The sequence below is a fragment of the Otolemur garnettii genome, unplaced genomic scaffold (genome assembly GCF_000181295.1).
Source record: "Otolemur garnettii isolate 467f Iridium unplaced genomic scaffold, OtoGar3 scaffold00008, whole genome shotgun sequence".
Lineage (NCBI taxonomy): Eukaryota > Metazoa > Chordata > Mammalia > Primates > Galagidae > Otolemur > Otolemur garnettii.
In genome coordinates, this window is record NW_003852403.1 from 2,080,433 (window position 1) to 2,091,131 (window position 10,699).

At 50.5% G+C, this 10,699-nt stretch overlaps 2 protein-coding genes across 4 annotated transcripts in view; one reads left to right on the forward strand and one right to left on the reverse strand.

The window, feature by feature from the left end:
• The window catches only part of RGR (retinal G protein coupled receptor), a 9,846-nt gene extending 4,807 nt beyond the window's left edge, over positions 1-5,039 (reverse strand). For 2 of the 3 annotated variants that reach the window (XM_023509585.1, XM_003783729.2), the window contains exons 1-3: positions 4,961-5,039; positions 2,920-3,076; positions 1,752-1,873 (exon numbers count right to left, since the gene is read on the reverse strand). In XM_023509585.1, coding sequence (XP_023365353.1) covers positions 1,752-1,873; positions 2,920-3,076; positions 4,961-5,039 — 358 coding nt within the window. Of the gene's footprint in view, positions 1-1,751; positions 1,886-2,919; positions 3,077-4,960 lie in introns of all 3 variants that reach the window. The other variant, XM_023509584.1, reaches the window with a different exon arrangement.
• Positions 5,040-7,868: 2,829 nt separating this feature from the next.
• LRIT1 (leucine rich repeat, Ig-like and transmembrane domains 1) overlaps positions 7,869-10,699 on the forward strand; it is a 9,976-nt gene continuing 7,145 nt past the window's right edge. Inside the window, exon 1 of the mRNA XM_003783503.3 lies at positions 7,869-8,107. Within this exon, the coding sequence (XP_003783551.1) occupies positions 7,986-8,107 (122 nt within the window). The 5' untranslated portion in view covers positions 7,869-7,985. The remainder of the gene's footprint in view (positions 8,108-10,699) is intronic.

Genomic DNA, 10,699 nt, shown 5'->3' on the forward strand with positions numbered 1-10,699 from the left:
GTGGCCATCTACAAACCCAGAAGCGAGCCCTCACCGGATCATGCTGTCGCCTTGAATTTGGTGGCCATCTACAAACCCAGAAGCGAGCCCTCACCAGAACCTGATCATGCTGTTGCCTTGAATTTGGACTTCTCATCCCCCAAACTGTGAGAAATAAATTTGTGTTGTTTAAGCCCCAAAGTCTATGGTATTTTGTTAAATGGCTGAGGTAAACTGTGATATCCCCAATCCCAATTGTGAACACAACAATTAACAGCCACCTGGATCCATGTGTTGTACCAGCTTTTTGGCTTTAGAAACAGATGACCAAAGAGATGAGCTTGCAGCTATCCAGAGATGAAATGGGTGAGCTCAGATGCTCCTTCTCCCTCTCCTGTATCTACAGTGCTCTGCTCTACCCTCCAGTACAGGAAGGGCTTTGATCTGAGGCCCCAGCACAGGGATGAACTGTTCTATATTGAGGCAGAGAAGCTTGTTGCTGTCTGAATGATGGTGGGGTGTGTGCATGAGAGATGGCCCCTGGGAGCTTTGGGTGGGGGCTAGGGCTGGGACAAGAGCAGTGGAACAAGTCTAAGGCCAGGTGGACAGGTGGGGTCCTAGCGCCATTCAAAATGATAAAAACAAAGGTAGCTTTTTGGTCTGGAGAGAGGCATGAGACAGGAGGCATGAAAAGGTCACAGCTTTGCCAAGGTCAGAGGCTGTGCATGTGACAGGGGCACAGGCTGCCTGTCTGTGGATTCCAAAGGGGTCTGGGCCAGGGCTTGAGACCATACTGGCCACAGACACCACAGCATCCCCTGTGCTGGGAAAATCCACAGCTTGAGATTTAGGAGTTTCCTTGCTACACCCAGTAATAGCTCTGCCCTTACTGGTTGTGTGACCCCGGGGCAAGCTGGTTAACTTCTCTGTGCCTAGGCTGTAAGCTGGGGGGTTGCTATGAGACTTGGCTGAGCCCTGGCTCCCCAGAATCACTGGATCCTAGACTATCTCTGATTTTTTTTTTCCTGAGACAGAGTGTCACTCTGTTGCCCAGGCTAAAGTGCCGTGGCCTCAGTCTAGCTCATAGCAACCTCAAACTCATGAGCTGAACTGATTCTCCTGCCACAAGTAGCTGGGACTATGGCTGCTATGACCCCCAGCTAATTTTTCTATTTTTAGTGGAAATGGGGTCTTGCTCTTGCTTAGGCTGGCCTCAAACTCCTGAGCTCAAGTGATTCACTCACTTCAGCCTCCCAGAGTGCTAGGATTATAGGCTGAGCCACCACACCTGGCCACATGGTTTTATTTTGATGTCTATTAAAAATGATAAGAATATTAAACCCATGACTTCACAGATATTGCTTAGAATAAAATTAAAGCAGATGTTTAAATTTTTGCAAGTGTGTCACTGATATGGCCAAATATAGGGATGGTATTTGACACGCAGCTTGGGGAGTCTAGAGTGGGACCTATCTTTGCAAAGCCCTGGCAGAAGCCTTGCGGGCATATGCCCAGTTGCCCATACATTCACACAGCCTCTCTGCACCCCAAGAAGCGCCCAGCTGCAAAGGCATTTTCTGTATCCATGATCTCATTTGATTTTCAGAATAAATGTGAGGTTGGTTATTAAAATTATCTCACTGAGGAAGAACATAGAAGAGGATTCCTGACTTGCCCAAGGCTGCCTCAAGGGCAGTAGGTCTGCACAGATCCCACTCCTGCCTGCCCCTCATCCTCTCCACTTGTGCCACTCGGGGAGCCCAGAGACATACGGGTGCAGTAGTGGTGATAGCGCCCCCAGGCGATGGCTGCGCTGCCGCAGATGCTGGCCAATGCCGTCGTGAAGCCCTGGAAGCCGTGAGCCTGGCAGCCACCTGAGCCGTAGGGCCAGCGCCTGTGGGAGACACTGGGCACAGTGATCCCTCCCCTCCCTCCTTCCCACCTCCCACACCTTCCTAGCACAGCTTAGAGGGTATGTTCTTCATTGTTGGCCCTGCCCCTCCAAAGAAGGCCTTATTTTCTGTGTTTTTTGTAGGAGGAAACTGAGGCCTTAGAACTGAAGTCACCAGGCAAAGGAGTGGAGCCCCATGCAAGCTCTCCAGGCTTGGTGTGGCTCCAGCTGCACTGCGGTTGTGCTGAAGGGTCTCCCTGTGTGATGAGAGCTCAAGCCTTTACTCTGTAAGTGGGGAAACTGAGGCTCAAAGAGGCCAAGATGACACAGTGCATGAAGGGACAGCCAGAGGGGCAGCCTCCAGGTCTCCCAGCTCTCAGCGCTATGGGCCAAGGAAAGGTAGAAGCTTCAGTTCATTGTGGGAGGAGGAATCCTCACTGACTCAGTGCCTCCAGGCTGACCAGCCCAGAGCATTCACATCCAGGGGGGCTCCCACCTCCATATGCAGTGCCCCAAACCAGAACGGGAGTATTCAGTCTGCTTAAGAAAACAGTCTTATAAACACCTTCTGATGCCACACTGGAAGATGCTAGTTTGTGTACATGGAGATGTTAGAACCTAGTCCAAAGCTTGTTTGTTCTCACAGACACTCCTTCAGGGAATCCTGGATACCAAGCCTTGTTTTAAATTATTTACAAATAGGAAAAAGTCAGTACTTCTACCCACCCATAGGGATTAAGTAATAATATCCAATTTATAAAAGAATCCCAGAACTAGAAATGATAAAGCCAGGTCTTAGATCTAGGCCATCTGCTTATATCTTCTGCCATCTCTTTGGGCAGATTTGAGTAAACCCTGCCTTCCAGAAATTGGCTGCAGTTATTCAGGGATCATCTGGAATTTGGATTTAGCCTAGTGCAGCCTGCCCACCCTCTCTCTTGGTCAGTTTTCTATAGGTGGGAAGGATGCCTCAGGCCTGGCTGCCCAATGCCCAGAGGTCAGGCCCCAGCAGGGCCCTGGGGCCTATAGACAGGAAAATGAGCTGGTACCGAAGGAGGCTGGATGTGGCTGCGATGAGGGCATTCAGGCTGATCCCGCTGTCTGCAAGTGCCAAGCTCAGTACGAGTAGGTGGCTGGGAGTCCGTAGCTCCGGGGTCTTGCAGAAAGAGAAGATGGTCAGGCTATTGAGGCTGAGACCTGAGAGAGCTGAAAGGAAGGGTAGGGCTGGCATCGGGTCTCCATCATCCCCATGGGCCCTCTCCCCCTGGGGTCAGGACAGAGCCCATGGGGAGGATGGAGCCTCAGCACCCTCCCAGGCAGACAGTGAGGGTGATCAACACAGGGCAGAATGGTTCATGCTGTAACAGTCATCACCGGGGACACCCACTGAGCACTTATCACACCCCAGGCACTGTGACAAGCACTTTACATGGGTCATCTCATTCAGTCTTCACTTGGGTACATTCCTCCCCATTTACAGCTGAGAACCTGAGTCTCAGAGATGCTAGCCAACTCGCCCTAAGTACACAGCTACTAAGTAGTGGAGTGGGAACTTGAACTCAGGTCTTTTGAGTTTTATAAGGCCTTCTCCAAGGGCTGTGGGGCAATAAAGAATCTCCAAGGCTCGGAGTTTGGGAGATTGCCCTGTGCCAGGCCTTGAGGTGAAGTTGCAGAGAGAACTCTCAGGAGGCAGAGAGACCCGTCCTTGAATTTCGGCTTGGTCATTCATTTGCTGCCCTTTACGTTCTCTGAGCCTCAGTTTCCCTTATCCAAAGTGAGGAACAGGAAAGAATCCTGCCTTAAAAACCATAAGCATTGGCTTGGTGCCTGTAGCTCAGTGATTAGGGTGCCAGCCACATGCACTGGGGCTGGCGGGTTCAAACCCAGCCTAGGTCTGCTAAACAACAACAAAAAATAGCCAGGTGTTGTGGTGGGTGCCTATAATCTCAGCTACTAGGGAGGCTGAGGCAAGAGAATCATTTGAGCCCAAGAGTTAGAGGTTGCCATGAGCTGTGATTTCACAGCACTCTACAGAGGGTGACATAGTAAGACTCTGTCTTAAAAAAAAAAAAAAAAAAAAACCATAGGCATTTTCCTGGAGAACAATGCATGGAAGAGCATTCCAGAAACAGAGAATAGCATGCACAAATAAAATGGTAAAGTTTCATGGCATGTTTGAGGACCTGGGGGTGCTAGATTATAGGGCTCTCAGAAAATGGGGTAATAGGCTGGGATCAGACACTTGTGTCCAGGGCCTTGAGAGGCAGTCTAATGGCTGCTACTCTCTCTCCACTGTTGGTCCTTATCGGGTGAGAAAATATGTTGATTATTGCCCTGGGTCTGCTTTGAACAAGGGCCGTGGTCCCCATCAACCTAGCTTGGGCTGGCTCAGCTCCAGGATTGACAGTCTCTCTAGCTCCAGGCTCAGTGAGCATTTTAGGGATTCTGGATCAGGGCAGGTACCTCATGGACCCAAGTAACCCTAGAAGGGAAATGCTTAGGGCCATGTGAGGAGACATGGAGGAAGTAGTGGGGGGCTGGAGAGGATGGGAATGAAGAACTAAATGCCCCGGTGTCTGTCTAGCGTAGCTCTTTGTACTCACTTTCCCACTCACACCCATCCATTCTAAATGTCAAGGCACTGGGGGAAGAGAGTGAAAGGGACTTGGTTATAGTCACATAAGAGCAGGTGGCAGAGCTGTCTGTCTCCAGAGCCTTTCGGGGACCTGATCTTATATGGGATTCTTAGTGGGATTTCCGGAGAGTGGATTACATTTTCTCCCATCTGGAAGGATATGAAAAATCTTAAAGCTTGCTTCTTGGTCATTTCCTGAGCAGATGTCCCCCTCTCAAAGTCCCTCCCCCTTCCTGACCCGTGCCTGGCTTCTCTGTCTTGGTCCCCAGCCGGCGTGCTGCATCGCACAGGTGCAGCAGTCAGAAGACTCTCTGGGTCCAGGCACAGAGGAGCAGGCAGCCATAGGACATCACCCTGCTGGGTTTGGGGACCTCTTCTTGCCAGCTGCACAGCTGTGGCTTGGATCCTGAGAACCCACTGGGCCCCTGAATCACCCCAGGTCCTTGCTGGCTCACCTTCTACCAGCAGCACGGTCCCCACAGCCAGCACTTCGATTTCTCCAAAGCCAGCAGGCAGGGTGCCGGGCTCTGCCATTCTCACTGGCCCTCCCGGCTGCAGCCAGCCGGCTGTCTCTCTGACTGCCCACAGGCAGGCCCCTCCCTTTTAAAGGGCCATCCCACGTGAGGGCACATGCAGGTTATTATGCGAGACCTTGGCTCCTTCTTGTTGCTCACTCCCTCTAAATGGTCCTGTTGGCCCAAGTAGAAGGAACCCATTCACCAGTTGGACAGTGCAGCCTTTGTCTCATTCATTTCAGCCCCACTGTGCAGGATTAAGTTTGGGGAATCCAAATGGTGTGTGGCTGAAAGCCAAATTGGAAAGGAGTTGCATAACCAAGGGAGGCCAGCCAAAGGAAGGATTTGAGCTGCAGCTGTTCCTGATAATTGGAGAGGAGCCAGGCCTCTCCATGCTTGTAGTTAGGGTTGACCACCCATGTGCATGTGTGTGTGTGCCCGCAGGCTCACATGCATGTGCTCATAGCACTGGGAAAAGGATAAGATTTGGAATGTCACCTGCAGTTAGAGAAAGAACCCCAATTCGAAGTACACAGTAGGGTCTTGGTTCTGAATCTGCCACTAATAAGCTAGGGGCCCTGGAGTGGGACCACCTGGGCTCTTCCCAGTTTCTTGGTTTGCAATAGGAACGGTTTTGTCCATAGCCTGTATGAGTCCTGTTTAGAAGAATGCACTGTGTTTACAGATTTCAGGGCTGTGATTCCTGTCTCCTATAGAGCACTTGAGTCATATAAGCACAGAAAATCTCCCAGGACACTGCCATGGAACAGAGGGCTGATCTCGTCTGTAAGTGCCCCAAGCTCCATTAAGAGCTCTGGCTTCTATAATACAAATAACTTCTTGGGCCCAAGGTGCATAACTGGCTCATTATGCACCATTAAGTGCTGGCTTAAGGTAAAATATAAATCAGGAAACACTGATCTAGGGTAACTTGACTCATTATCAGATGAAGAATCTGAGCCCCAGAGGACTATTAGCAATGCAGCTAATGTTTATTGAGGTCAGGCACTATGCTAAAGAATCTTCTAACCAGTCCCACAAACAGCCCCATGAATTAGATATTATTATCCATTTCTGAGGAGAAAACTGAGGCTAAGAGCAGTTGAGAATCAGCCGGAGGTCACGCAGTGATTCACGGTGGTGATGCTAGAACAAAAGGCCCCCAGGCTCAGGCACTTACTGGGATCTTCTGATTCACTCTGCTGGAGCAACTCATTCTGTTTCCTGCCGTTTTCTACTAATTTCTTTTCTTTCTTTCTTTCTTTCCTTTTTTTTTTTTTTTTTGAGACAGTCTCACTCCGTTGTCCAGGCTAGAATGTCATGGTGTCCGTCTAGTTTATAGCCCAAATTTCTAGTTTCTACCTAAGGTTGTTGATTAATACATGTGTTAGTCCTTTTCCCATGCCTCTAAGGTCACAAAAGATGGGAAATCAGGACAAAGCCAGAAGGGAAGTCATCCTGGGTAGAAGAAGGAAGAGGCAGGAATGAGGGAACAGCAGGCTGGTCCTTCAGTGCGGGGAGGACAAGGAGCAGGTGGGAAGCATTGATTGGCTAGATCGGAGGCGAGGAAGGGATGAAAACCAACAGCTCCTGGGAGCCAGTATTGTCAGAACAGACCTGGCACAGAGCTGGTCATTTTACATGTGCACCGGGGCTCCAGATATCTCCCTAGGTCATACCTCACTGGTCTGGACTTGCCTAGGCCCATGGGCGTGAGGTACTAGGGAATCTTCTTGGAAAGCCAAAGGACCCCAGGTAGGGCATGCTGGACCAGAGAGCAAAGCCTTGGAGTCAACTATGAAGAAGAACAAATGAGTTACTTGTGTGTCTACCACTGGGAATCACCCTGGGCCCTGTCCCGTCTTAAATAGTTATGATGGGATGAGGTAGGGGAGAGCAGGTAAAAGATGCCTTTTCTAAAAGCTCTGGGAGATCATGCTCTGGAACCCTTCTTGGAGTATGATACCTTGAGGGGAGGGATGTCCTCGGCCCCCATGTGGAGATAGCTTTTGCCTTTGGCATTGGTGGTAATGTCCAGAGGGTCTTAGTTGACATAGCAATGTTCTGAGTCTGGGTGCCACTGGGCATTCAGGGCAGGCAGCTGTTTGCCCTGCAGACTGGGAGCCTGAGACAGTCTCATGAACCCATGGGGGATACCTCTGAGGTCTTCTAGAAATTTCTGAATCTTTCCAGCTCCTCTATAAATCGGTACTTGTAAGTACCAGTGACATTAGGTACTTGTGGAAGGGCTCTGTTCCCACAGGCTGCTAAGGCCTAGGAAACTTGGGTTGTTTAAGTTTCCTAAACACCCTGGGTGGAGTAACTTTTCTTTCCCTTGGCACATGAGTGCTAAGAGGCCAAGAGTGACTAAGTGACTGACCTGAGGTTGCAGTCTGTAAATAAAACAGTTGGGATTTAAACCCAGGTAGCTTGGACCTGGAACTTGGGCTGTTTATAACAGCTTTAACACCTTTAAGAAGAGTTGCTTCATCTCACTACTTTTTCCCTATGAAAGAGCGTCAAGGGAAAGAATTTCTAAAGGCCTTTACTAAAAGCCAAGCTTCTGTCCATCTTCCATGAGCCCAGGCACCCCAGTGGGGTCTGTGCTGTCCACAGCCTGGTGGGCATGGGGTTCTTTCACAGTGGCAGCCCACTTAGTCCAGTCTGGACAGCTGCCCACCTGCCTGCCTTGCTGAGCCCTGGCCTCTCTGGGCCTGGGGCTTTTGCTACAGAAGGGGGTCCCCCACCCCCACTCTCAGCACTGTGATTCAGAAAGCAATAAGCCGCTGAGTGCTGTGGCTGGGACTCCCCCTCTAATCCCCAGCCTGTCCGTGTTTATCCCATTGCCTCAGGGGCGGGTGTAGGGGGCCGATGAGCAAGTGGGCAGCTGCTGGGCTGGCTGGGCTGGTGGGCCAGAGCAATCCAGGCAGAGGCCCCTGCCCAGGCCAGAGAGGAGCCAGGAGTCATGAGGCTGGCAGTGGGCATGCTCTGGCTCTTGGCCCTTGGGTGGCCTCCCCAGGCCCGGGGCTCTTGCCCATCTCTGTGCAGCTGTAGCCTCCATATCCTGGGCGATGGCAGCAAGGCCAGGTATGGCACTAAGGGTGTGGGGTGGCTGCTCAGTCTCCATCAAGGCTGGGTTGGGTGGGGGTGGAGGCAAGCCCTCAGACTGAGGCTGGGTGAGATCCCAGGGGTTGTTTGAGGGTGGTCTGTGTTGCATTATCTTCTAGCAAGTAAGTGGATGGCTCTGTCCAAGAGATACCAGGTACTAGTCCCAGGCAGTCCTTTCTGAGTTCTCCCCCCAGCTTATAGCTGAGAGGAGCCCTCCTTTAAAGGCCCAGAACTCTTCTCCCTAACCTCTTTCTTTTTTCTCCTTGCCTCCTGCTATTCCATCTTCCTTTATTTCCCCAGCTCCTTCTTTCCCAGGCCTCTTCCATTCTCTTTCCTGGCCTCCCAGGGGATACCAAGTCACACTGCAGGTGTTTCCTACCACCCCATCCATGATGGGACCACCTGCCTTCTCTCGCTCCTCCCCTGTGGGTCTCCCCCGGCCAGCCACCGGAAGCCTCAGCCTTAACCTCTTTCTATGGGTGCTCCAAAAGCATGGGACTGCCCACCCTGTGGCAAGCATGGTCTCTCCACCTCCGCCTCCTCCTGACTTTCATCCATCTTCAGAATATCTCCATCCTCTCCTCCCCTTCCATGGGACAATCTGAGGCCACCGTGGCTTGTAAACCCTTGCTCTTCCTCTTCAGCACATTTTCTTCTTCTCTTTAACAGTCTTTAAACCAGTCTTTCCTCCAGTTTCTTTAGCACATGTGTTAGTAACCTCTACATTCCCTAGCTTGCTCAAGGATTTCGTCCCCTGGCTGGGGGCGTTTCCTATCACTTTTCCAACCTTCTGGAATTTCATCCTCTCCCTTGTCTTAGATAACTAGTGGGGAGCTACCGATGGTTTCTGATCAGACGAGCAATGTCATCAGAGGTACTCTTCCATTGATTTGAGGAATGGGTGTCGGGTTGATTGGAGGACCAGGGGAGCCATTCTCTGGCTCCATTCTCTGTAGAGTGACCACCATGAAAGGACACCCTGCATGATCTCAGGAAGAGGAACAGCTCCATTTGGCCAAGTGTCTGAGGCTCCAACTTATATGGAGGGTAAAGATCGTCTCCCCAAGGGAAGCCAGGCTGAGCCCTACGCAGGCTGGGAAATAGCCCATGGCCAAGGAAAGTGTGACTAGAGTGACTAAGAGCCCCTACCCCTCAAAGAGAGCAAATACACACAGCATCACTGGCAGAACCAGTCCTGGAACCCAAGCATTCTGATTCCATTTCTAGAACTTTTCCCATTTGGTGATGCTGCTGTAAGCAGGGAACAGGGGAGAGGGTCCAGCATCAGAAATTCCAAGGGAAGTTTCTAGGGCTTCTAATGTTGGTCAGTGGCTATTTCCATTTCTGAAGTCAGGGCTTTTACAGTTGTTCTACTTGCCTGATTGTCTCTTGCTAATGTGCCCCAGCCCATCCTCCTGGAGTGTCCTCTGAAGGGAATAAAGCCAAAGGCTACAGGAGGCCCTATGTCCCCAGCAGCCAGAGCTACACATAGCGTAGTTAAAGCAAGGATCCTTCTGCACATCTGATACCTTCCTCAAAGTCTTCTCTAACCAGGGCCTGTCAGAGAGCCCAACCTTTACATCTGAGCAGCCTGGGCAAGCTGCCCACATCCACACCCCTGAATCATGAAGAGTGTGTGTACCTGTGGGAGAGCCCAGGCTGGGCACCTGGACAGATGTGTGCTCATCCTCTTTGTACCCATTTTGCCCTAGGAGAAGAAGTTGTGCTATAGGCTTGCACTGGGATCTTCTTTTACCTTTTTTTTAAGAGGTGGGGTCTCTGTCACCTTGACTGGAGTGCAGTGACAGAATTATAGCTTAAGTAGTCCTTCTGCCTCAACCTCCTGCATAACTGGGACTATAGGTATGCACCATCATATCTGCCTAATTTTTAAAAAAATTTTTCTAAAGATGGGGTCTCACTATATTGCCCAGCCTGGTCTCAAACTCCTGGCCTCAAGTGATCCTCCCTCCTCAGCTTCCCTAGTAGCTGGGATTATAGGCTTTTGACATTACACCTAGTGTGTTGACTTCTTATTGGTTTCCCTTAATTCCTTCCTTGACCATTTTCTCTTCCCTCCAAGACATATTTTCCCATCATCTCCCTTCCTCCCACCTACTTCCAGACCTTCCTTGCAACACCCCAGTTGCATTATTATCTGAAAATATCATTGCCTTTCTTCCTGAGCTAGATGATAAGCCATATAAGGACAGGGGCTGTGAGTTTGTCTCTCTTCTGAATCTCTATCACTTAGTAGGAACTCCATGTATGTGTGAACAATGTGAGTGGGCGGGAATGTCTGTGCCTTTTGTGGGCACCATTTACAAGAAAAAACAAGCCAGCTCAGCTGCCTTTAGTTTGTGAGCTAAGCAGACAGATGCTGATGGTGAGTGTGTGATACCAGGAAGGCCGGATGTGAGCAGTAGGTTGTGCTTTGGAGAGAGAACAATTTCCCTTAGCAAAACAAAACATGACCACCATCCTCCCAACATCCATTGTGAGCAGAAAAGCCCTTCAGGTGAAGTGGAGGCTGCACAAGGGTGATGCCCAGCCTTCAAGTTTTACCTTCTT